This window comes from Lissotriton helveticus, chromosome 7, assembly GCF_964261635.1.
Source record: "Lissotriton helveticus chromosome 7, aLisHel1.1, whole genome shotgun sequence".
NCBI lineage: Eukaryota > Metazoa > Chordata > Amphibia > Caudata > Salamandridae > Lissotriton > Lissotriton helveticus.
The window spans coordinates 1523681413-1523708400 of NC_136068.1; the positions used below are offsets into that span (position 1 = coordinate 1523681413).

The 26988-nt window shown below is 47.0% G+C and overlaps 1 protein-coding gene across 3 annotated transcripts in view; it reads right to left on the reverse strand.

The window, feature by feature from the left end:
• Window positions 1-22604, reverse strand: part of LOC144767519 (outer dynein arm-docking complex subunit 1-like) — a 650935-nt gene extending 628331 nt beyond the window's left edge. For all 3 annotated transcript variants that reach the window (XM_078650940.1, XM_078650939.1, XM_078650938.1), the window contains exon 1: window positions 22534-22604. In XM_078650940.1, coding sequence (XP_078507066.1) covers window positions 22534-22586 — 53 coding nt within the window. In that variant the 5' untranslated portion in view covers window positions 22587-22604. The remainder of the gene's footprint in view (window positions 1-22533) is intronic.
• Between the last annotated feature and the right edge of the window lie 4384 nt (window positions 22605-26988).

Genomic DNA, 26988 nt, shown 5'->3' on the forward strand with positions numbered 1-26988 from the left:
CACTCAACAGCACTCTGCACTCAACAGCACTCTGCACTCAACAGCATTCTGCACTCAACAGCATTCTGCACTCAACAGCATTCTGCACTCAACAGCATTCTGCACTCAACAGCATTCTGCACTCTGCACTCAACAGCACTCTGCACTCAACAGCAATCTGCCCTCAACAGCATTCTGCACTCTGCACTCAACAGCACTCTGCCCTCAACAGCATTCTGCACTCAACAGCACTCTGCACTCAACAGCACTCTGCACTCAACAGCACTCTGCACTCAACAGCATTCTGCACTCAACAGCATTCTGCACTCAACAGCATTCTGCACTCAACAGCATTCTGCACTCAACAGCATTCTGCACTCTGCACTCAACAGCACTCTGCACTCAACAGCACTCTGCACTCAACAGCACTCTGCACTCAACAGCACTCTGCACTCAACAGCATTCTGCACTCTGCACACAACAGCATTCTGCACTCTGCACACAACAGCATTCTGCACTCTGCACACAACAGCATTCTGCACTCTGCACACAACAGCATTCTGCACTCTGCACACAACAGCATTCTGCACTCTGCACACAACAGCATTCTGCACTCTGCACACAACAGCATTCTACACTCAACAGCAATCTGCCCTCAACAGCATTCTGCACTCTGCACTCAACAGCACTCTGCCCTCAACAGCATTCTGCACTCAACAGCACTCTGCACTCAACAGCATTCTGCACTCAACAGCATTCTGCACTCAACAGCATTCTGCACTCAACAGCATTCTGCACTCAACAGCATTCTGCACTCAACAGCATTCTGCACTCAACAGCATTCTGCACTCAACAGCATTCTGCACTCAACAGCATTCTGCACTCAACAGCATTCTGCACTCAACAGCATTCTGCACTCAACAGCATTCTGCACTCAACAGCATTCTGCACTCAACAGCATTCTGCACTCAACAGCACTCTGCACTCAACAGCACTCTGCACTCAACAGCACTCTGCACTCAACAGCACTCTGCACTCAACAGCACTCTGCACTCAACAGCACTCTGCACTCAACAGCACTCTGCACTCAACAGCACTCTGCACTCAACAGACTTGCTTCTGGTGGTTGTTTCTGCCATGGCTGGTTTAAGTCAGTAGAGAGTTGACCTGAGCAATAGCCCCCAATGACTAAACTGTTTTTCGGTTTGAAGTCAAACCACTCCAAATGCTCATCGCTATGTATTAACGATGGTTTAAAATGTATTTAAATATATTCAAATGTATTTAAAAGGTTTGTTTTGTTCCCATATTAAATGTTCAGACCCAGGTTTTTAAAATAACCTTGTCAATATTTTGTCCTTAGATTGTTCCCCTCGCTTGTGAATTCATAGCCAAGGCCACTGGAATTATGAGGTAGTGAGGTACCTAATTATGCAGCAAGGCTGATGCAGGAAATGTCACATTATGCGGCTTAATGTGACTAATTTCGTCTTACCGCATAATTTTGGCATTTATACACGTTAATACTATTTAATCACAGGTTTCACCTCATCGGTACGGCTTTGACACTCTAATGCAGAAATAAGCAACAAAATGGTGATCAGTCAACCTTTGCACGCCCTGTGCGAAGGTTCCACTGCGCGCAACATGTGGCAACAAGTTTTTTGTTGGTTTTGATTCGTTTGTGATACATTTTTTTGGGTGAACTCTGCAGTTTATTCCGGAGAGCATGGATTGTGCTGCAAATGCGGCAAATTCATAATTATACGGAAAACGCAGAATTTTAGTGGTCCTGGTCATAGCGCCAAAATTCACGGCTAAGGCTATCATTGCCAGCGAAACGATTTGAAAACCAGTTTGGAGTAAATAAAACCTGGCTAATTCAGCCGTCTTGCTAGGTTGGTTCCTGACTTTTTCTTTTTATGTTTACTTTGGTTACTGGCCTGAGCAACACAGAACAGAAAATGAAGAGCAATTTGACAAATCCAAGCAAGAGACAGATTTTTGAGTTAGGTAAGGACCATTAGGGCACGGGGCATTCACAGACTCGAGGAACGACTGAGCAATTGCATGTAGAGTAAAGCATGTGGACTGCTCCAGTCATGCCAACTTTGATGTCGGCTCACCATCTTGTGATTCGGTGCTAGTCTCTTAATGTCCCCATATTTAAAAAACAAAAGAACCCGTTGTTGTGTAATGTAACAGTTGCTCCCTAAAAGCGTTCCAATACCCACAGACCGGATTAGCGCTCTATCAAAGTGGATAAACAAAAACAAAGCACTGCCCTAATGCAGCGCAGCGACGTGGCACGCAGTGATGGAATGAAATCACAGAGCTCGAGAAATGAGAGGCTTCAGGTATTATAGTGCCACAGCGTTCGGCGACCCGAGGAAATCAAAAGGGCTGTTGCCCAATTAAGCGGAGCCTTCAGTGAGCACTGCGCGGGAGCTAAAGTACCGCACATATAAGACTGTTCGATATATGTATTATGTTCTCATAGCTCTAAGAAGGCGTTATGTACAGAATGCAATTTTTAATTAGCATCGGAAGTTTTTCCATTTCCCCTCCTGTCTCGGTCACTGAACGGGTCACTCGGAGTGGGGACCTCTGATGACAGGAGGCCTGGTCCCTACGTGCGTGCCCCGCATTCTATTCCAGCGTTGTCGGCGTTGTATCCCCTGCCCACCCATCCTCGGAGCGTACATGCACGTCCTGTACACCCTGAGAAGGGACAGGTGCAAAAATATATATTAAACTCATATTGGAAAGAGCTTTCACCAATTTATTGATTTATGATTACATGCTGCCAGCCAGGCCCCGGCCTGCCTCTTCATTACAGCCGCTATCGGCTACATCTCAGCTTGACGCGCCTTTCATCTGGGAACGTTTTAAGAGCTCGTGTGTTTTTCTCTTTTCTCCCTTGTGTAAAAGGATGCACCTCAGGCAGATTTATATAGTGGGCAAGGCATCCGCAGGCGGCGGCTGTGATTTAGCAGAGACCGCACACGAGAGGAGATAATCAGTTATCACAGCGCCCCCATCCTTTTTTTATAGCTCTTTCATGCACCGCAAACCCCGCAGGACTCCGTCAGAGCGCCGTGATTCCTCTTACGGCTCCCCCAATGCGCCCCAATATTAACAAAGTGAGCACTGTGCACGCGCCCCGGACCCCACGAACTCCAGACAGCTTCGTCAATGACCCACCTCCTTACACAGCCCCCACCCATGACTAAACTATACCAACGCACCACAACCGTCACACCTCGGCCCACACAGAGATCCGTGTATGAGTCATCTTCTGTGAGCCTCGCCTGCTGCCTCTCGTCATTTAACATTGAACGCGCTCACCGCTGTGAACGCGTTCGCATCATCTGGCTTGCATTACACGGGCACTCTGACAGCTCGTAATTAAGATTAATCACTCTGCCATGCTCGCTCTCGCACACAAAATGCCACATCGGGCACGCGTACATTACTTACAGCCTATCACTTCAAGGCTACTACATACACAGCACAGGGAAGACGAATCACTGACCAGATGCCAGAAAACGCAAAGGAATGTGTGGAATTCCTCTCACCAAGGCCCTTCTTCTTCTTCTTCTTTTTTTTCTTATAACATTAGGATCTCTTAACTCCTCCCCCAGGGGGAGGAGTCCGAGCCCTAAAAAACCGGGCCAGCCAGTGCGAAAACAATGGGGGAGTTGGCTCGATCCAAGCCGAGGTTATACAAAGACTATAAACCGCCATAGCAACAGAGATTAAGGCCCTGCCTTCCCTTCTGCTAATGAGATCACATATCCCCAGCAAGATGGTCGAAGGGGTTAGCAGTATTTCCAGAGCTACAACTTTACTTAGGAAGGCTTGAATTTTATGAATCTATGGCCCTAATTTAATAAACGAAGCGAACATGGGTACCGAGTCAGCACTATATTCAGCACAGCGGGGACAATACCTGCCTTTACCAGTGCCACATTTGTCAATTTTGCTTGGCGTTTATTAAAGAAAAAAAGCAGGTTTTATAAAATTGTGCTTTAAGGTTAGCCGATAGTAAGTCGCTCTGTGCATGGTTAAAAGCTAAATGAAAGGTATTGTCTGTAATTTCCAATTTCTGCTGCCATATATTAGAAATTGTGATCATATCATCCGGTAATTGTGTATTTAGCAATGCGCACATGGACCCTAGCCGGGAAACATAAGTGTAGGAGAGTAGGGTCTGCTATCCTATGGTCACCCCAAATTTTTGCTTTTTGCTTCACTGGTTTATGACTTAATGTGGCTGTGGGCCTGCTAATCAGACCCACAGCCTGCTGTTCTCTCTCTAAATTGTTACCCATGTACTTTAGGTGCATAACGACATTGGAACTGGTTCACCTTATTGGCCCCTGTAACAGGGTACCCAGGGCATAGGTGCTTCCAAGGCCTACCAGGGGCTGCAGCATGTATTATGCCACCCCTGGCCTGGCCTCCATATTTTGACACAACTGGCTGATCACTCAGCTGGGGTAAGTCGGTGTAACCACCCCTTACTTAGGTGTAGTATGCCTATACCTAACCTAAAATGGACACATATGTTCCTATCAGTCACTCCTATGGAAGGCCTCATCAATCCTGGAGGCAGAGTGCTTGGAAATATGTGAGATGGTGCTCTGGCATGAGCTGAGCCTGTCTGCAGCTTTCGGAACCATGTCCTTTAGCTGTTTCATGATACTGCGATACCATATACTCAAGTGCATTATGAACCTCGCGGTTAAATGCTATCTTGGGTTTGGCTTTATCAAAACATGTCGAGTAAGGTGTCATACGAATCCAGCCCCAGTCCTGGCACGAAACTGGACAAAGGAAAGGGGGTGTAACCACCCCCCTTCCTGGTTCCACCCAGAGGAGGGACCTAGTAGGTGATCCGGCCCCCCAGATTCGAATAAGAGTGGGAGCTGTGTCCTGAGACTTCAGATCATCCTGAATCAACTTGAAACTAAGAAGACGACTGGACTTCGACATTCTGCTGCACAGAAGACTGAAGAGCATCTCCCTTGTGGCCTAGGAGTGGCCACCCTGTGAACACAGGCACCATCCAGCAACTCGACGTCTGCTTTGCCGCCGCCTCCCGCTGGAGCCCGAGCCCAGAGCCTGACAAGACCCAGACTCCCAGACTTCTCACAGCCCGATCCACAGTCCCTGCAAAGAAGGGACCCGTGGAGGCACCGAGAGACGTGGGACCGGACCTCTTGAAAGACCCCCGAGATGCTGACTGCGCAGCACCTGAGGCACCCTCGACGCTGTGCTTTGGGGTTTGAGAAGCCCCAACCTCGAGCAGCCCTTGCACCGAAGATCAGCCCCCCAGCATCTCCACGATCTGCGTGGGGCCCTTTTGCACCGTGCCACTCGACGAGCCATCCCGGCCACTTGCCACGTGGCTAGCGGTCATCTTGGCGACGAAAACGACGAACTACACCGCTGGTCTGGTTGCTCCAGATTGGCCCTTGCTCCCCTGAAAAGGAGCACCCGCTCTGACCTTGCTGGTCCGAGTGAGAAGCTTGAATCACTTCCTGCGTGGCTTGCTTTAGCCAAGGCCTGTTTGCTCCAATCAAGTTGCCGACACCGCCATCAGCGAGAGCCTACGTGGGACAGCTCGTGACAGACTCCTGGACGTCCTTGACCTCTTCGTGTCCACGTGGCTGCAGAGACAATCTTCACGACATCACCTGTTTGCACCCGACATCGCCTGGTTCCTTCCTGGTTCCACGGTAGTCACTGGCTAGTGACTTTGAACATTGTCCCCTCTGCTTTCAGGTCTTCACCTCTTCAGATCCACCCTTGGATCCACCGGAACTCTTCACATCGAGCCGCCTGCAGCATCTTCAGCTCCAAGCACCATCGACCTGCGTGACGAAACCCGACACTACTTCGACCCTGTGCACCCGCTTCCTGTGGGTGAGGTAACTCAGCAACGCCGGTGTTCCCACACTGGTACACACCTCTAGTGTCTGTGTCTAAAGTTTCATCCTTCTAGGTCACTCGGAAGGTTCCTTAATAACTAACTTTGTAACTTTTACGCACCATTGACATTGCATTGGTAAAGCGTGCACTTTCCGCACTGCACCCGAGTTCCGCGGGCCTTTCCCGACTTCTTCACTGCTAGTCCCGAACAGCTCCAGCGATTCCCCAGGCCCTAGGCCTCTTCACTTTCCCCATAGTGGTTCTTATACCACTATTTTAGTATATGGTTTAGGTGGCCCCTAGGGCTCATCCATAATTGTGCAACTTTTGTGTATTTAAACTGTGTTTTGTTTTAACGCATTTGCTTCTGTGCTCATAAAGAGTATCAGGGTTATTTGTAGAAATAAATCTATATATATTTTCAATATATATCTGTGTGGTGTCCTTTCATTTGGTATTCAAGGGATTGTACATGGTAAAACAGCTTGCTTCACATGCCTTTACAGAGTTTAGCCTAAGACTGCTTAGTCCATGCTACCCCTAGGATAGCTTGTCTATAAGGTTGACTTTACAACCTGCACCATAAGGGTTGCTTGGCATGGTACAAGGTGATCACTAGAACTAGTGAGCATCATATACCAGGCCAACTTCTCACAATAAGGAGCAGACAGTCTTTCAACAAGTTCGTGTTTTTCAAATCCCAAGGGCCTCCCAGCCTTCCGTGAGAGAAAGTCACTATTTGCATAGTACTTGAAGACCTAATTCTGGCTCAAGTTAAATCTCATCTGAAGCTCTTCAAAGGCCAAGACCCCATTCGGCGAATATAGAGACCCAGTGTTTTTATCCCCGCACTATACCATTTTTGAACGTAAGAGCTCTCAAAGATTCCAGGTAAATTGAAGTTGTTTTTAGTAGGGGTATAATAGCTAAGTCTACCCACCCCTAGTAGCTTACGCATGGCCGTAAATACCTTATATGCTCCAATAAGGGTCTTAAATCTTACCCTCTTAAAGTACCCAAACTCTAATTGGTGCCACAGACATCCTTTAACTTTGGGACTCAGCAGTAATTCAAATGGTGACGGGAGCGTTGTGTGGGAAGTACAAAATTGATCTTGGAGCAATATAGTGTACCCTTGCAGAGCCTCGGCCCAATAGTATAATCGCAAATTTGGTAGAGCCCATCGCCCTCTGTCGAGAGGAAGAGAGAGAAATGCAAGTGATCTTCTGGGCTGAGAATAGGCCCCAAAAAATTGGCAAAACAAACCGTCAAATCTCTGTATGGCTTGATTCGAAAACTCAAGAGGGATTGCTCTAAAATAGCAAAGAATTTTGGGGAAGAACATCATTTTTATTAAATTGTAGCGACCCACGATAGTCAAGTGCAAGTTGTTAAGCCTATTCAGTGTCTCTTTAGTGTCAACAGCAAGAGGTTCCAAGTTCTCATTCACAATTAAGTCAATATCAGCCAAAATATTTACCCCTAGGTATTTGGCCTTTTTTTACCACTCTGTGGTCCATCCAGCTAATCTGTCTATTCGTAACAATCTGTTTTTTTCTCTTATTTAGTGAGAACCCCAAAATCTTCCTAAAATCCTGCGCTGTGTGCGCTATAGCTTTAATGGCCCTTTCGGGGTCAGGCGTGACCCACGCTAAGTCGTCAGCGTAAGCCATGACTTTTGTATACAGTCCGTGTCTATTTATAGTAAGAATATCTGAATGATCAATGAGCTTTCTGATTAAGGGATCTATGTATATAGCAAAAAGTAGAGGGGAGCAGGGACAGCCCTGACGAGTCCCACGCGTGATCTCAAATTGTTCGGTTAACTGTCAGTTTATTAGAACCCTAGCGGTAGAATTGAGGTAGAAGCCTTTTATGGCTTGAATAGCATTAGACCCAAAGTTCATATTTTCCATGACACGCCACAAAAATTGCCAGGAGACCTGATCAAATGCTTTTTCAGCATTAAGTAATATGAGCCATTCGGTCTCCTGTTGACTGTGCCGCATAAAAAAGGGTGATGGTTCTACGAATATGATCGGTAGTGCCCCTCTCCAGAATAAATCCGTGTTGCCAAATGGACACCAGATGTTCAATTTTCATGGATAGCCGGGAGGCGAGAATTTTAGCGTAGATTTTTGAATCACCATTTATTAAAGTGATTGGGCAATATGAGCCCATTTCTAATGGGGATTTATCCTTTTTGAGGAAGATGATTATCTTAGCTGTTGTGTGTTGGGGGAACTCGCACAGCTAAGTGAATAAAGCTAAACCAGAGGTGTAAGGTGAGGTGTGCTGCAGGAGTTGAACAGTCTGGCCTCGCAGTGAGAAATCCAAGGAACTAGTACAAGACTCTTCCGACTTCCGTTCATTCTGGGAATCGGTTAGATACTTTCACAAAGTAATCCCCTGAAGAAGGGCGGAGCCCGAAATGCATTGGGATGTGTTAACAGCATGTTTAATCCAACAATAAGGATTTGATACTGGTTAATTGAACCATTGATTGGTGAATCAACCAACATGAAGGAATTATGAAAAATAAATAAATAAATAAATAAATTTGATTTGAAAATCTGGATGAATTTCCCTCGTATAACTCATGATTAACTATGGGATTTAAATAATATGACCTGATTGGTCTTTCATGTAGTGCTCGGAGTCGCCTTCTCCTGGTTGAGAGGGCCTTGTACTAGTATCTTAGCTGTTGCCCAGGAGGCTGGAGGGGTAGCCTCATTAAAAATCTGTTCTACCAAGAATGTTAATAATCCGCTGATCTCAGTGGAGAAGGCTTTATAAAGATCTACTTGGATGCTGTCAGGGCCCGCCGCCTTGCCATTTGGTAGGTTTGCTATAGCCCTTGCTATTTCTTCCCAGGAGGGGGAACTTCCAATTGCCTATAATCTTCCTTATCCAAATGTGACAGCAGCACGGAGTCTAGATATTTATCTATCTCATCATGTATATCCTGGGGCTCATTAGCTCCTTCAGTATATAATCGAGAATAAAAATCGTGAAAGGCCCCCCTGATCTCACTGGGCTCTCTAGTGACATTCCCTATAGGGGTCTGTATTGAGTGTATTTAGTTTGCAGTAAGGTATTACCTTGTCCTTACCGCAAGTTGGTGGCCGACTTGCTCACTGTACTTGTATATTTTTTCATTAGCAGTAACCCACTTAGCAGCAGCCTTTCCTGCCAATATTGAATACATTTCTGCCCTATAGACGGCTAGTTCTGGCTGGGCTGGTTCGATGTCTATCGACTTCTGAACTGCGTCAATTAGTTTTTCTTCTGCTAGTCCCAGCTTTTTTTTGGAGTTCTAAAATCTGCTCTCTCTCAAGTTTATTCTTTCTTAAGGAGAACTGCAATGTCTCCCCTTGAATACCTGCTTTCAGGGAATCCCTAACAACCATAGTTGAAGCTGATCCAATATTAATTTCCAAAAAGTCCTCGATCCAACCCTTCATGTGGATTAGCTATTTAACATCGAGCAATAGTGCTCTCTCGAAACTCCAAGTTACTCCAAGTCTTACGGAACAAGCTGCCCCTTAGGCTTAAGATCAAAGGATTTTGATCTGACAAAATCCTTGAGAGGACATCTATCTTGCTTTCTTGGAGAAGGGAGGTTGAAACTAGAAAATAATCCAGCCTGGCAAAAGAATTATGTGGGGCTGAATAGTAGGAGTATCCTGACTGGTGAGGATTGAGATTAGACCAGACATCACTCAGCCCGTGTATGTGCATTAGGTTTTTCAAGGCTTGATAGACTTTTGGTTTCCTACCTGTATATTTGCTACGACGGTCTGTCCCCCAATTACTGGCTAAATTAATATTACGGCCTTCCACAGATAATAACTGGGAGAGGCCTATGAGCTAACTCATCTCAAATGTAGTTGATTACCCCAGGATCATCAGCAGTGCTACCATAGATTGAACAAAGGGTAAAAGAGGATTCTACATTAAGCCGGCATCTGCTAAAACCCACCTCCCATGGGGATCAGATTTGGTGCATGAAGACCGCATTGAGCAATTACGCTGAGCTAGAATTCCTACCCCTTTTATCCGGGCGCCTTGCGTGGTCCGTCCCGTCCCCCGCACCCCCACTAGACTAAAACCTCCTAAGGTATTCAAAAGATGTAGTTGTGAACCTTCAATATGAGTTTCCTGTAGGCAAACCACGTCTGCCCCCATAAGTCTAAGACCTTGGGAGACTTTGCGCCGTTTGTGAACATCATTCAGACCACAGATATTTATTGAAACAATTCTAAACTGTACTGTGTTGGTCATAGTAGTGCGTTATAAAATGTAACTTTTGAGTTAGAATTGCGTCAACAAGAAACATGCAAAGGACAAGTAATACATGTTGCTCCTAAAAACCAGATTGATATTGTAAAAAAAAAAAACCTCCCAGTACCCTTGATTTTTCTATAATATGTTGAAAATGGCAATGTATATGCACATAAGCGGCGTTCATTTGTGTTCACTGTACCCCTTGTTGTAAGCAGAACGGATATCGCTAAACACTGACTGTGTTATCCCGCCAGCATAGACCCATGCACACACGTACACGACAGCCATTTTAGGCACCATGGCCTCTCTGCCCGTTTGTTCCCGGCACCCCTCCCCGCGCGCACTGCTCATGCATCGGCCATAAAACCCTCTCCCTCTGCGTGACCCTGCTCTAGAAGTAACACTCCTGCTTGACCCACACCCCCCATTTCCTCCCAAGAACACCCTTCCCCTCAGCTGACGAGCCCCCCCCAACTGTACTTGGCCTTTCGACCCGGTCCCAAGTCCTAAGACCAAGCCTCGTGGATGTACACCCCCCCCCTTTTCCTGCCCAGCATAACAAAACAGTGATACACCAGCCGAAGTCCCCGATCTTATCGCCTGCCCAACCTTTGATCTGATCATCCCCTCCTGCCCTCGTGTCCTGTAGGAATGTCCGGCTGAGAGATCACAATCTCTTGTTACATTCAGGAGGGGAGGATGACATCTGAGTGACTGGTATGGGAATAGGCCTGAAGCTGGGATTCCAAGCATGCTTTTTCCTACTTCAAAGCGTCTTTATTGCAATAAGGAATGTTTGTGCATCATAAACATGTGTATAAAAGACGAAGCCTCAGAGAAACTTGTGTGGAGGGCACCAAGAGAGAGCACCTCCTGAAGACACTATGCGGGTGTCCGAAATGACAGGCTCTCCTCATGAGAAATAAAACTCTGTTCTTGTTTTCTTGCTTCCAGCGCCCGTCTCTTTATTTGGTAATTGTCAAGATGGGAACTAAGAGGCGCCCTGCGCCAGCAGCCTGGGCATCAGGTGCGATATGGGCTGACTTTTCCACAATTGGCGTCCCAACGCGGGGTCCATCAGCGACATAAGGTCCGGTAAGAGAGGTCCAGACGATGGGGTGAACATCTAAATGATTGGAGTATACCTGCCTGGAGAGGGCCCTCGTCCGGCTGCCGATTGAATGAACTTCACCGATTCCGAACGGACCTCTCTCAAGTGACCTACTGTCCTGACTGGAATCCCACAGGAATGCTGTGGTAAAAACATGGAGAAAGAGAACGATTGGGCGCTGGAAAAGGGAAGGCGAAGAATTGCCCACACGGTCCGGTCCGGGTAAGGTTAAGTAGGACGTCTTTACGTCCGATTGGTAGGATGGCTTTATCCATCTGATTGATTGATTGATTGTACTTGAAGTATTGGTTCTCTTTGAGACATTCTCTATTTGCAAACAGCGATGAATAGGAACGTTCCTCTCTCTTTGAAAATAGTGAAGGATAGGTAATGCAGACGTTTGTCCCCCATTGTAATCTGTCATGCCTATCTTTCTCCCCACTGATTGTTTGTTATCGATTTTTATCGATTATTGCTCTTTGAGATATTCCCTGTCTACAAACAGGGAAGAATAGAAATATTCTGCCCCCTTTGCAGATAGTGAAGGATAGGTAATGCAGATTTTTGTCCCCGTTGTAATCCGTCATGCCTGTTTTTCTCCCCACTGATTGATTGATTGTCTGGACATTTCTTGTTCAAGGAATAGTTCTTTTGAGGTATTCTCTGTTTGCAAATAACGTAGAAAAGAAATATTCTGTCTAATCTTTGCAAGTATTGAAGGGTAGGTAATGCGGACCTTTGTCCCCCGTTGTAATCTCTCGGGCCTATCTACTCCCCACTGATTGGTAAACTAGTTCCACCCGGACCATTTATTAGAGGTAGATCATCTGGCTCCACCAGAGGGCACCCCTAATAAAAAGGACATATGCAACAATAACGAAGTAATCACCGTATCCTGTTAACAGAAACTTTAGCATGAAACACGCTAGGAAAAAAAGGGAAGAAAGAAATAAGAAAGCAAAATCAGTAGGCCACTGATGAGTTTTTGATTTCACTACAAATAGGAAAACGTTAGAAATAGCTCACGATAAAACACATGATTTCGCTAGAAATAAGAAATGTTAGAAATAAGCCCGTAATAGGAAACATGAAAATGGTGAAAGAAGCCAAGCTTGACATCGCAACGGCCACGAGGCAACCAGGCTTCGCCACCCCTCACTGCTCCAAACATGTCTGTCCCACCGCCTGCCACGCCCCAATAACGGTAACATGAGATAGATACAAGTCAGCAGATACCTACCCCCATTCTGGAAACTCCCGAAGTGCAACAGGTCCGCGGCTACGCCCATCCGGAAGACGAGATCTTCGGCACGTGTAGGGCGGGTCCTGCTGCCAGTCGTCGGCCGGAGGTCGTCGCATAAGGTGGGCCAGAAGAGGAGCCGAGGCCGACGGGATCCGGGCGTCCCCTCTTCTTTCTTCAATAATGGCTGCGACAACACGGGGGGGGATGTCTTGCTCATGCCACCGACCCCCCCCCCTCGCATCTCCTGGTCCAGCCACGGCTTGGTAGAAGCTCCCCGTTCGGCCCTGAAGCGGCGCCTTGCAGGCCACCGGGGGGGGGATGTCTTGCCTATGCCTCCGACCCCCCCCCCCCCTCTCATCGCCTGGTCCGGCCATCATGGATATTAGCGCCGAGAAAAACGGCGTGGGGTGCGCTGGGAGGGAGAGGCGGCGCGAACGAGCCTCTCCCACCTCCCCAGGTGGAGGCCCCCAGCGGCACCCCCAACGCTCCACTCACCCGACGAGGGTTCGGCCACTCGTAAAATGACGGTCGACCCTGCAGGAGCGGGCCCGGCGTGAAGAGATGGCCCGGTTGCTTGTTGATTAAGAAATGAGTCCCACAATCAGAAGTGTTCTCCTCGACTTTGAAGATTCTATAAAAGCCACGGGGGCCCCCGACCCCCGCAGACACCCCCGATGGGGAATGACTGCCATGATTACCCGCGGAACGATGAAAATGTAGCCGCAAGACGTCGGCGCTCCCATGCTGACGCCAGCCTCAGTTTGAATGAATAAAATCCTGCAGACTACAGTTCGGATCAGTTCCGGTGAAAACCCAGTATGACCCGGTAGAAAAAATTGTTGCCTCCCTCCCCCTTTTTGACTGATGGTTCATACTGCCGATCCTTTCTGTTGCCCTTTAACGGAACTTTTGGACTGCCGAAAGAGCCTCTAGGCCAACCACAAGTTGGTGGAGATTTTGACTATGCCTAGATCTGCCTGGCTGCTCCCAAAATGGCGCTGGTACAAATGAAACTTTCAACTCCTTGTTGTACCCCGATTGCTCAGCCTTGGTGTCATGAAATATGTATGCAGTTTTTAAACACAATGAATTGATATGGGATGGGTACTGATTATGTGTTCGGACAATGAATTGAAGTGAGATGGGTACTGATTGAACATTCGGACAATGAATTGTTGTTAAGTTTTGGCGCATCATGATTATTGAAAGTTCGAATTTCAACACTTATGATACTCGCTCACACTGAAGTTTCGATATGATTTTATTGCACCTGTCGCACTTTTTATTATGAAATCAACGACCACCGACTCCATTAGGTTTTCCACTAATAAGTATCCCCACATGTACAGTTCCAGCCTGCTCCGTGGCCGGCCCACGGGGTTGTAGGCCCGTATTTATGCACCGACATTTGTATTAAAGATTTTTGGAAAAAGCAAACGTAGTTGTCACGCGTAAATTGGTAAGTTTCGAATAAATGACCACTATTTCCGACATAACTAGATTACAGGTGAAATGGCTCAGCTCGACTAGTTAAGGGTTAAAAAGTATAGTACGCAGAAATATTGCAAATATGAACGGTCCAGGTTTTTGTTGTATGTGTTTTGCATTTTTGTACAAGCCTAAAGCAACTGCTAAAGATCCTGGTATTTAGCCTATACTTTATATGCTACCTGTATCAGGAAAGTTGTTTTAAAAATGCCCCTAAGTCGCCCCGAAGGAGTGCCACCTGACCCCCCCCCTGGTACGAACGACAAACGACCCCGTACCACTGTAGGTTATCACTTTTCCTCAAAGGAGAGCACGAGCTCGCCCCCCACGTTGCACCGACTGCCCTTTGTTCTGACCCCCCCCCCCGCGCACGATCCGTAATACCACACTTGGGCGACCTATGCTATCCACAGGCTTCCGATAATCATCTCTCCCACACTAAATGGTCCACCTGGGCTTAAACACCGAGTTGGCAGGGACTGCGTCCAGTGGAGATAGCCCGAGTATGTAGTAAGTAAAAGCCTTTTCGGGTTTATGCGCGCTAATGTGTTTTTAAAATGCTGCCCCCGCCCCCCTTCTTTTTCCCTCTTTCTGCAGGTCACATCGGAAGAAAATGGTGATCTAGCGGACGAAGAGATGGGAAAAAGGGGTGCGATTATGGTGCTTACACACGACGAGCGAATAATGGCTATTTCTCTCCCTGAACTTAGCGCTTGGGAGGACAGCCTGAAGCGGAAACTACAAAATATGACTTCGCTTGGCACCCCGAATAATACAACCAGGAATGACGTGCACTAATGAATAAATTCCTACGTTTAACTAAATAGGGAAAGTTTAAGGAATATTCCGAGGTGAGGTTTACCCAAGTACCCTCCGCTTGGAGGACTAGGAATGTTGCCAGTGTTTAAAATATACTACATCCTTTTCGCACCCTCATAGACATGAAACTCAAAGCTGCCCTATTGTTCTCCCAACTGACGCCCACTGTTGCCTCAGCCCACCGTGAGCATTAGCCCGACCAGGTTAGTTCTTGACCAATTGCCAAAGGCATATAAGTGTATGCAACCAAAGCCACCAGTGAAGGCAGCCGACGATAAAAGAGAAGAAAAAGGTAAAAAGAGCTTAGGATGCTAAGGATGCGCAGCATACAGCAAGAGATCATTTTGGCCAATAACTGTTCTATGTTTTGTCTCGGATTTTTGTAAATAATACATGTACTGTCTCCCCCGCCTGAGTTTGTGTGTACGTAATGTATGGATCTATGTCGTCCCTCTGCTTGTGTTTCCGTATTACTTGACCCCTGCTGTTCTGTGTTGTGTGCACACTGAATGGCCCATTATTGTACACATTTCTCTCTCTCTCTCTCTCTCTCTCTCTCTCTCTCTCTCTATGTCATACGTGTACCGAATGGTTCGTTTAGAGTGCGGACGACTCTCTCGCTCTCTCTCTCTCTCTCTCTCTCTCTGAGGGTCCCCCTGTTCCCTCCTCCCTTGTGTGGTAACGTTGTGCCTCACCGGCACAAACCTAATTGGGTCTCTTCGAACACAAAGGTGTTCGGCAAAATTGACAGGAACTAAAACGATTGTAACTTGCCATATTACTACCTCTCCTTTCTGCAAAACCATAGAACCCGAGTTGGTAATGAAAGAAAGGACAGGTAAGACGACTGATGTCCCCTAATCTGGCCTTTTTATAGGGGGACTATAACGTCAATGGTCTTCTGTTTTTCAGTTCATTAGAAATGCAATCCCCAATGCCCAGATTGCCTCACCCCTCTGCACTTAAGTGCGGATGTCCAAAGCATCCTCGCTTCTCCCGATTGACCCCAGCTCCCTGTCCAAAGCGTCCTCGCTTCTCCCGATTGACTCCAGCTCCCTGTCCAAAGCGTCCTCGCTTCTCCCGATTGACCCCAGCTCCCTGTCCAAAGCGTCCTCGCTTCTCCCGATTGACCCCAGCTCCATATCAGCTATCCCCTAAGCGTAATTGATGACCTTGATTAACCGTCGCTCCCCAAGAAAAGCATGTTTAACCTCTGCCCCCCTCTCATGATGATAACCCCCCTGCTTGCAAGAGTTAGCCGACCCCGAAGGGAAATGTAAGATTGTCAGTACTTGGGCTAAAAAAGGGCGAGTCTCTACCTAAGGACTCGATTTTGAGTTTGATAGAATACACTGTCAATGGGAGTCCGATTTCTCTCCACGTACATCACGAATGAACGCCAAATAGGCTTACGAATTCAGTGGAAATGCCCTCCTACATACTCCATAAGTGATGACTTCTGACTGTGAGTGATGAACCTATCCCCCACCTACTTAGGATTGGGGACGGAATTGAGATGTATAAATGTCTTCTCCTGCCAGTTTTTCTAAAACTTGTTTTGTACCCATTCAAAGATACAATCACCGGAGGAGAGGAGCTGGATGTGACGCACAGCCTGGCCACAGATCATGAAGCACGTGTGACCGCAACCAAAGGTGGAGTCGCAGAGCAACGAGACGCGGGACGAGGCACCACTCTCAAACTCGGCAGGTGAAGGAATGAAGGGCTGCCTTGAAGCCCTCGATTTGCTGACCCACTCGTGCCTGAAGTCCCCGTCCCTTTTGAGCCCGACTGATGGGCCTGCCTGCTCGTCATCCTTTGCTCCTTTGGTCCCTTGGTGTGTTCAAAGATCTGATCCCACTCCGCCCTCTCTTCCCTTGATTATTCAACAACATCACCCTTTTCGCATAACTTTTGACTCAGAAAAGAAGAGCAGCATTTAGATAGAATACGGAAGAAGAAAGACACGCAAATGCCCAGCATGAGGCACCCCTAGGAAGATCAGTTAGGAAACAGGACTGTGATCTAACAGCAGAGGACTGATCGCACCCTGCAACGCGTAAGGATGAATCCGAGCTGGACCTATAGCTCCACCGCCGGTGCTCAACAGCGCCAACGAAAGAAGACGGACTACCAGAGCCTACCAGTGATGGCTCGCTGTTAAAAAGACACTGTGACGAAGACCCCTCCTTCCTGAACTTTCTGCCCACCCCTTGACTAATTGCTTGTATCGAACTGAATTCCTCCCTCAGCCATTTTTTGTATTTCTTTCAAAAATGTTTCATCGGTCACTCATGTATTTAGTTTTCCAAAAGTCTCTTATAGCACTGACAAGACCCGAAGGTATCAGAGCACTTTTTACTGTATTTTGATGTCACCGGAGAGAAAGTCAGAACCTGATTCTATAATGTGTCGGAACCTCTTTCTTGATTGACCCCGACTAAGTATTATGCCGATCTCTAGACTTGTATGAATAACCCAACAAATGTAAAATCATATGTACCGCATTCCGCCAATCGTATCGACTGTATAGAAATGAACTAGCTTATGTAAAAAAGCGGCGACTGTTGAAAATGGCAATGTATATGCACATAAGCGGCGTTCATTTGTGTTCACTGTACCCCTTGTTGTAAGCAGAACGGATATCGCTAAACACTGACTGTGTTATCCCGCCAGCATAGACCCATGCACACACGTACACGACAGCCATTTTAGGCACCATGACCTCTCTGCCCGTTTGTTCCCGGCATCCCTCCCCGCGCGCACTGCTCATGCATCGGCCATAAAACCCTCTCCCCCTGCGTGACCCTGCTCTAGAAGTAACACTCCTGCTTGACCCACACCCCCCATTTCCTCCCAAGAACACCCTTACCCTCAGCTGACGAGCCCCCCCCCCAACTGCACTTGGCCTTTCGACCCGGTCCCAAGTCCTAAGACCAAGCCTCGTGGATGTACACACCCCCCTTTTCCTGCCCAGCATAACAAAACCGTGATACACCAGCCGAAGTCCCCGATCTTATCGCCTGCCCAACCTTTGATCTGATCATCCCCTCCTGCCCTCGTGTCCTGTAGGAATGTCCGGCTGAGAGATCACAATCTCTTATTACATTTAGGAGGGGAGGATGACATCTGAGCGACTGGTATGGGAATAGGCCTGAAGCTGGGATTCCAAGCATGCTTTTTCCTACTTCAAAGCGTCTTTATTGCAATAAGGAATGTTTGTGCATCATAAACATGTGTATAAAAGACGAAGCCTCAGAGAAACTTGTGTGGAGGGCACCAAGAGAGAGCACCTCCTGAAGACACTATGCGGGTGTCCGAAATGACAGGCTCTCCTCATGAGAAATAAAACTCTGTTCTTGTTTTCCTGCTTCCAGCGCCCGTCTCTTTATTTGGTAATTGTCAAGATGGGAACTAAGAGGCGCCCTGCGCCAGCAACCTGGGCATCAGGTGCGATATGGGCTGACTTTTCCACAAATAGAGGGTTGAATACCATTGTAAAACACATAATTCAACCAAAAAGAAAAACCCAACCAACCTCGAACTAAGTGCCCTTCCATTTGCCTTACCCAGTCCATCCCCCCACCCATTTGCCCACACCCACAAATAAATGAGCAATCAGGTATGACCTGAGTGATGGTAGTCAGCAATAACAGCTCACCACCATGCCCCACCAAGAAATTCAAACCTTAAGAATGGGCTAAACTATGCTGTTAGTACTAAGAGATAGAAGAGAGAAGGAAGTCCCTTTAATAACATGTGTTTAAACTATAGGATCCTTATGGCGATCGAGAGACCTGACATTTTGCCCTAGATTCGATTTAGAATAAGCAACAATAGGAAGTTTAGGACCCCTCAACCCCTTCAGGAATGCCGAGTAGGCGGAGAGTGTTCCGGCATTCCCTGTTTTCCTGCTCTTCCAGCTTCCACATGACATCCGTCATACAAGCACTTTGGGAAGAGCATAGATTGTTCAGCCTAGAAACTTCAGATTCAAGATTTTCTGTGCCATCCCTCGATCAATGTGACCCTTTCGCCTACATCCACACAGGTTTTATTCAATCTACTCAGTCCGCCTTTGTCAGGAACCATTCTGTTTGCGCAGTAAGGTGGGGCAAGTCTGGTCATGTTGGCATGAGGCATCGAGTTATTATGAAGCCTAACTTGGTGAACCTCTGGTTCAATATTAATTAACTTTAGACATTATAAGATGGCCGCCGCTATAGCAGCGGTATTTCGTCATTCTGTACATTCTAGGTCTGAGGCATTGTGGGAAGTGCGCGCGTTCTAACCTGCGCACTTCAACAAAGATTTCGTTACGAAGAGCAGTTTCAAAGACGTCCTCCGTGTTTCTGAGGAAAACGGAGTTTAAAGCAATTCCAGAGTACTAAAGTAGTTCGCGAGTGTAACGCTCAGCAGTATACAGTGACTATAGACTTTGCAAGAAGTTTCGTGAAGGCAGAATTTGTCCGTGAGTAAGCTGAGTTATCTGACATCTCTCCCGCCGCTAAATTACTGTCCTCTCTGAAGAACCAACCAGCCAGAAGCAGCCTTCGCTGCTCTCTCTCCCTTCTTGGTCGAGGAGAGTGGCGGAGTTAGAAGGCTTCTGACTAAAGAGTTTGAGACCGCGCATCTCTCAAGTAAGAACTACTATCTAATCGTCAAATGCGCTGCAACTTTGCCCTCATTCAACTGAAGGATAACTCCCCCTTGCGCTTACCCATTACTTGCCCTCCCCTTCATCCCTCCCTAGTTCCTTTTTGCGCGCACCTATTGGAGCTTCTGTGATTCAACTGAGCAGCGTTCATTAACTTTACTAGACTGAATTATTCCTGAAGGAAGCGCAGTTGGAGAAGGTAGAGATTCCTGTCAATGCACTTATTGTGAAGATCATTTAGTTATTGCTGAATTTAACTTGTTACATTTTCTTCTAGAACTGCATATCTCCACTAGTATACTCATGCGCACTAACTACTCATAAGAGAGGGGCAATACTCCGAAGACAGCTGGTAGGAATTGTCCTTAATTTATTTGAAGGTAGTTGTACTGTTAGAAGGAAGTGTAAATGTTCTCTCCCCCATTTGTGCATTAGGTACCAGACAAGCGGTCCTGAAACTACCTAGAAGATTCTAGAAAGGTTCGCAGAGTGTCAGCTGTAGTTGGAGTGTCTCTCTCTGTGTCCACTTCCCCTTTTCCCCCCAGTTGGTGACGTTGCTTATTAGGCGGCGTTACCGGCGGGTGGGCATAGGGACTAGCGTCCATTCTGCTTCCGTGAAGACCGAAGGCAACCTTGACAGCCTTGTAGCTTCTTTGCTGCACTCTTGGCTTGTCTGTTGTCTGATCGAACTTCTTGTTGAAACTGTTTATTCGACAACAGTATAGATGATAGTGAGGGTTCTTCATGAAAATTTGTAATATCATGCAGGTTAGATGAGCCCAGGTATTTATCAGATTCCTCGTCAAGGGGGAAAGCTATCTGTGTGTCAGAATAGTCCCACTTTAGTTGGCGTTGTTTCCCAGAGCTCTGGCCAGTTAGTCTATTATGCACACTCTTCCTGCGTTGTACTGTACCAGATTCTTTGCCGGAGTTGCTGCAGTTGGAAACAAAGTGATCACCATCCCTAGAGAGAGAACAATTATCTTCGCTTCCAGAATCGGTGTTATCGGACACTGAAAAGAAGTTATCACCGCTAGGTCGGGGAACTGATCAACCTGGGGGAGTGTGTCTGGATCAGTACCTTGTTGTGTCCTAAAGATGTCAATTGAATGCTGAGCCGGCCCTGAGTAGGGTTAAATCATGGTTAATATTTTGGCCCCCTACCTGGGGTGTTTCGAGCCGGGATGCAGGGGAAAGAGCAGCACGATCTGGTTGCTCAGGAGTGCCCTTTGTATCCTCGAATGAACTTCTTGTCGACATAACTCCAGGACATGCGGACTCTAAATTTATAGTCTGCCACAGTGTTTGGGGATTAATTGGTTCTAATCCTTTCTGCACAGAGTCATTATTAAAGCCCCCACTTTCCTGAATCCTAGCAGGTTCTTCCTCCGTTGAGGCAGTGGGTGCCACAAAACTCGAACCAGAAAATAATTTGGCAATTGAGGGTTGAAACCCTCCACTCCCCTTTAGGACGAGCCCCCTTGATTTGCCTGTTGCCCTTTTAACATTTATATTGTCTTTTTTACCTTTTGGCGCTTTTAGTGCAGTATCCTGATCAGGTGTCGGCCCCCCTGTATTCTAGGAAGTAGTGCAGTTGTTAATTGCCTTTGCCTTCAAGCCTCGCCCTCGGCGGGTCGCCATTGTCCAGCAGATTCCCCTCGAGGCTCGGGTGACTACAGCAAGGGGTCGCAAACAAACAACGATTGCCGCTGCTCCCAGCAGGGAAGGCACCTGGATGTAGCCGACTTCAGAGTTTCAACGAAATCATTCACCCTCCGGCTGTGAAGCACCCAGCGGTCTCGACGCAAAAGATTCCGAGGTTTAACTGCCAGCACAAAACCTAGAGCCAGTTCAGCAGCGATGCAGAGTTGCGCCGAGTCAGTATTGGGACCAGGCCTTGATTGTAGTGTGTCAAGCGACTCCTTCGCGGGAAGCCAAGCTTCTGGATACAATGTATCGAGCAGCTCCTCCGCGGCAAGTTCAAAGGACTGAAAGCCGACGAGCCCGCATCATGCAGCATAGTCGAGCTCAGAGCCTGCCTATGGTGGGGGTGGCGATAGCCGAGTTACACTGCCGCCCGCAACTGTCCTTCTCAAAAGAGCTATCCAGCAACCTGTAGGTAGCTCTCTCCTGTTCAGCGTAGCATACAAAATTAGACGCTATCGCTTGGTTGAATTAATTTATGTTCCAAACTTGAAAAGTATGTATTTGAGACGAAAAGGTGTGCATTTTCAGAACTCAAAAGCGAATATTTGGAAAAAATGCTTAACGCTGATATTTGAGTAAGAAATCATGCAGCATTGGGGAGACTTATTATCAATATTATTACTTTGGTGCGAAGGGTGTTGCAGCTATAGTTATGCATCAGAATTCCTAATTGACAACACCTTTTTTACACTTCTGCTAGCAATCCTGAACCTAGGTGATCACTGCTAGTAATTCTAATTAATTTTATCTTTTCTGATAGGGACACTACTCAAACACTAATAATAGAAGTAGAATGGGATGATTTTCATTGAACCTAAGTAGCTCTTATCTAATGATAAAAAAGGTTGGAGAACCCTGTGTGCGACACACAATGATCAAGGGAGCTAACCCACTAGTGGGAAACATAATTACAGTTTCAATGGGTTCGCCTGTCCTTTAAACCTAAAAATTGTTCAACTCCATACATTTAAATTAAATAATCAGCCACAAATGCTTGACTCCACCCTCAATAAATACTCAACAGGTTGAGAGTATATATTTGGCTAGTTTGAGACTTAGACAAGAAAGTAGGGACTTTCGTTTGTTTTGGAAAGGGAATCTTAAGTCTAAATATGTGTTCGCATGTACGGTGAGGCATGTCCCCAGTGTGGACTTTAGAAAATGTTGAACGAGCCTGCGTGAAAGAGGCCAATAAGGTAAGAGCTGTATCCTAGCGTTAGGTCAAGTCTACGACTCCGAACGGCACTCCTTGTCGTTAAAAACAAGTGCTGCTTTTCCTACCGTCCACGCTAACACACGTCTCACCTGGGAAAAGCAGTCGATTTACTGGTGGGACTCATTCTCACGCATGCGCACATGCTACTTTGCGGCGGCAGGCAGCCACAGCAAGTCATGGAAAAGGTGCCCTACGACCTGTTATGTAGATGCGGCGGCCATGTTAGAGAGAAAGCTTGTGTATTGGAAGCAAGCAAAGGGGCTGAAATAGCTGTTAAGATTTCGAATTTTTCGACTTTGTACATTTCTTTTGTTATTCTATTATGCTAAACTATTTCAAACAGTAGACATATTTAAAACAGCGCCTAGACACGTATACTTATCTTGAATTTTCAAAGCAACTGAAAACTATTTTTCAATTTTAAAAACAGCTTTAAATCTGCACAATCCTCTGCTTGGGTGAAGGTTTATCATAAGATTACACTTCTGAGATGGCGTCTGAATTGCATGTAACAAAACTTGCATTAATGATATAGAATTTGTATAACTCTTACACACTTGCTAAAACGTGATGCCAGTGTAAAAATTAAATTGTCTATCTTCGTCCAGTCATCCAGTGAACTGTTGTTTCATTGTGAGCCCAGAGTGAGCAGAAACCCTCAGCACAGAACTGATTTTCAAGTCATGTATGAACTCGCTGCATGATAGTGAAAACGTACATGCCTACAGTTTGAAAGAGGAAGTGGAAGATTTAAATAATCTGCAGAATGCATCTCCCATTGACTTCTATTGAGGCAGATACATATCATGTGGGCGACAGCGAAAATGAAGCCATTTTTGGCTTAAAAAATGGGGAGTCTCCCCCCTGAATCGGATCTATTGGCATGTATGATGCGAAACCAGCCCTGCCAAGTACCCCGCATCAGTGGTTAGACTAACGCATTTTAACGTGGTGGTCTGCTTCACCATATTAAAATGCATTAATCACTCATTTTGACCACCTTTGCGCTGAGCGTGAAGCAGGTAAATGACTGAGACCCTCAGAGCTGCATTTACATCAGCGCAGCATCTGAGTGGTCAACGAGGGCTGGGGCAGCCGTGAAGGGGTGGGCTGCTGCAACAGGGTGGCTCTAGGATGACAGGAGCAGAGCCAAGGAGTCAGCCCCTGGAGCCGCAGACTGCTCTCTCATCAAAGTATCAGCAAGCCTGGCACTAACAGCCTAAACGCACTGCCGCCCCACCCCCTACACAGCTACCACCAGCTGCCAACCAGAAAGTGGCAGGGGCAGGGCAATTATGAACATAATTAAAGAAGAGAAGCTGAGGGGGCCAGAGGTGAGTAGGGCTTCGTTCTGAAAAAGCAGGCGCTTTACAGCTTGCTACTCCGCTGCACTCAGTGAGTCTCAGTCCTGCCAAACACACAAAAGAAATCTGAAACCATGGCAGCTATAGAGTCTCACTGCTGTGTTTGCAGACCATACTGCTAGCTCACTGACTGTACTGACTACTATTACAGTCCAAGGCTAAGGCCTGGGCAGTTACTACAAAAAGGAAATCAAAGTTATGGTTTTGATCACAATTTCCAACCTGCCCGTCTGGGCTACCAGAAATTAATTGCTGCTTCTGCCCCTGTGCAGAGTTAAATAATTGCAGGAGAACATCAGTGTTTGACCTGTCACCACCTGACCGTGACACACGCTGCCTGCCAAGCCGCTGTTGTGGGGTGTCCCCAGGGGTTGTGTCTCGGCATGAGTCTGAGAGCAGGTGCTAGGTGTCTCATAAAGGCACAAGCATGGCTCTCAAAACAGCGGTGCCATGCCACTTAGCAGCTCCTCTCACCAGGGCCGTTTCTAGGTGTTTTGCCGCCCTAGGCGAAAATTGAAAATTGCTCCCCCCCCCCTCCCTTTTACTACCATCACTCTCTCCCCCGTCATCCAGGCTAAAAGAATGAATGCATTAGATATACAAGAACTTATAAGATGGATGACCCATCAAAGCAAGAAGTGTCCCTTTTCCAATGACAATCTTCGGGTATGCATGTCTCACTGTCATCACTATGTAAGAATGTATCCCGATTGCCAGCAGCTCTCTGCAGCCAAGGGGTCTGGCAGACTCCAACAGATCACAGAGACCAATGGTCAGCAGACTTTATATTCCCAGCTGCAGCACCGTGACTCGGGGACTTGGTAAATAGAAAAAATTAACTCTGCTGACATTATAACTGTTCCTGGCAATGTCAGAGTTCAAGTTTATTTATTTATTTTGAAGGTTTTATATAGCGCAGTGCTAGATCTGGCACCATTGGCGTAGGTCTCCCTTCCATTTTTACTGTTGCCTCATGTGTTTGTGCTGGTGTTAGATGCTTTGGGCAAAGGACCACTGCTGTCCAGTGCCACAGTGCGAGGGCTCCCTACTGTAAATTGATGTATTGATTAGTGGTTCCCTGATTGGATATTTGGTTTACTTGTCAGACCCTAGTACAGTGCACAGAGTGTGCCCAGGACGTGTAAACCAAATGCTGCTAGTGGGCTTGCAGCACTGATTGTGCCACCCACAGAAGCGGCCTTCTAAAATGTGTCTAAGGTCTGCCATTGCAGAGCCTGCATGCATTATGGTACTGTCATGCTGACTGGGCAAGTGCACCCACTTGCCAGTCCCTAAACCTTCCCTTTTCTTCATATTAGTCACCTCTATGGTAGGCCCAAGGGCAGGGTGCATTGTAGGTATAAGGTAGGACAAGCCCTGATGTGTGTGGCATGTCCTAATAGTGAATTACAGCCATTTTCGTTTTTTACTATTGCAAGGCTACCTGTTCTCCATAGGCCAGAATGGGCTGCTGGATTGTTACATGCTTATAATCCTAGCAGACTCAGAGAACATGCGGGCTCCACCTCTTGTGGGGCGTCTGATGTACCTTCCCTGCGCTGTGAAAGGAAAGGAGAAGTCTGGTAAACAGAGTGCTTCAGAACTGGCTTAAACTGGGCACAGGCCCCTCTCCCCTCAGAGAACAAAAGGATTTTTGGGTATAAATATTAGGACCCTGATCCCAAGAAATTAGATCACTTCTGGACTTACAAGACGAAACCTCTGCTGCGGAGAAGGAACCTGAAGAAACTGAGGAGAGACTATTCCCAAGCTGAAGTGCTCCTTTGGGGATTGACCTGCAGTGGTAGCCTGACTGCCAAAGAGAGGAGAAAGAACTTTGTGGAATTTTCTTTTACCTTGTGCAAAGATCTCCAAGGGCTTGGAAGAGAGCCTACCCCTGACCGAAAGTGGCAGGGGCAGGGCAATTATGAACATAATTAAAGAAGAGAAGCTGAGGGGGACAGAGGTGAGTAGGGCTTCGTTCTGAAAAAGCAGGCGCTTTACAGCTTGCTACTCCACTGCACTTATTAACTCTGTCAGTGAGTCTCAGTCCTGCCTAATACCACGCATCATGTTTTAGACTAACGCATTTCAGTGTGGAGGTCCGCATCTCTGCACTGAAAGGCATTAGTTATGCTTACAGAGCTTTCCGACAGTGTTGTGATGATCACGAAGAGCTCCAAGCAGCCTCTTGCACAGTGCTTAATCTGCGTGCACTGCCTCACTCAGCCTGACTGTTCGCCTGGGATTAACCTGTTGCTGTTATAGTGACAGGCCAGCGTAGTCTTCATGGATAAATTTTGAATAAATTGTGCTCACTCTCTCTCTTGGCTGCGCCCTGCCTCTCTAAGACATGCATCCCAACTGATAATCTGCTGGTTTTGTGTGAACCATTCACAGTCTTTGGTTTACAGAAGCACTGATATGCAACTTATTTTAATTTTCCAGCTCAGCCGATTTGGAGGATGATTTAACTCCGTTATGAAGTCTTGTGCTACTATTTTCTTCTGGGGAGGTAGTATTTTTCTGACTTGATCAGCCAGCTAACCTTGTTAACCGTTGTTTCTGTGGAAGCAACTTTTACATTGTTTAGATTGTTTTTCCTGTGCCAAGGGGCGAGTTTGCCCAAACAATTGGAGGCGTGCAACACTGCCCAAGGTGATGTTGTCTCCCCCCAGAGGAAAGCAAAATCCAGTGGAACTACTATCACCTTGGAAAGCAGACAATTTTTAGAGCAAGCGGAGGTGCCTGCTCATCCAACCACACAGAAGCCTCTGGCAAGAGCATAAACATAGATCACCTTACATGAGACTGGCTGCATCTGTTACCCGAACACTCCCTTACCAGGCAACAGGAAGCCAAAGAGCGAGGGACCATTTGCAGGGCTGCACTGGGCCCACAAAGGGGGCTCTCCTAAGAGGGCGGCCCCCCCTTAGTGCCACACGATGGCACACCAATCAGCCGCACAGTGTTTTGGGACCGTCAAGGGTCCACATGCCTGCGTCACTTCGGGCAGGAGTGGGTGGGGGGCAAGGTGCTTATACCTCTCCCACCCACTGGTCACCCTCTTTGTTGTGCTGCCCTGACTCCGTGTGTCCTGACGCGTGTGTCACGGTGGGCGGAAAGCAAGAAATGGAGGCACAGCCTTACTGCCACAGAGATTAGTTGGCTGTGTTAGGG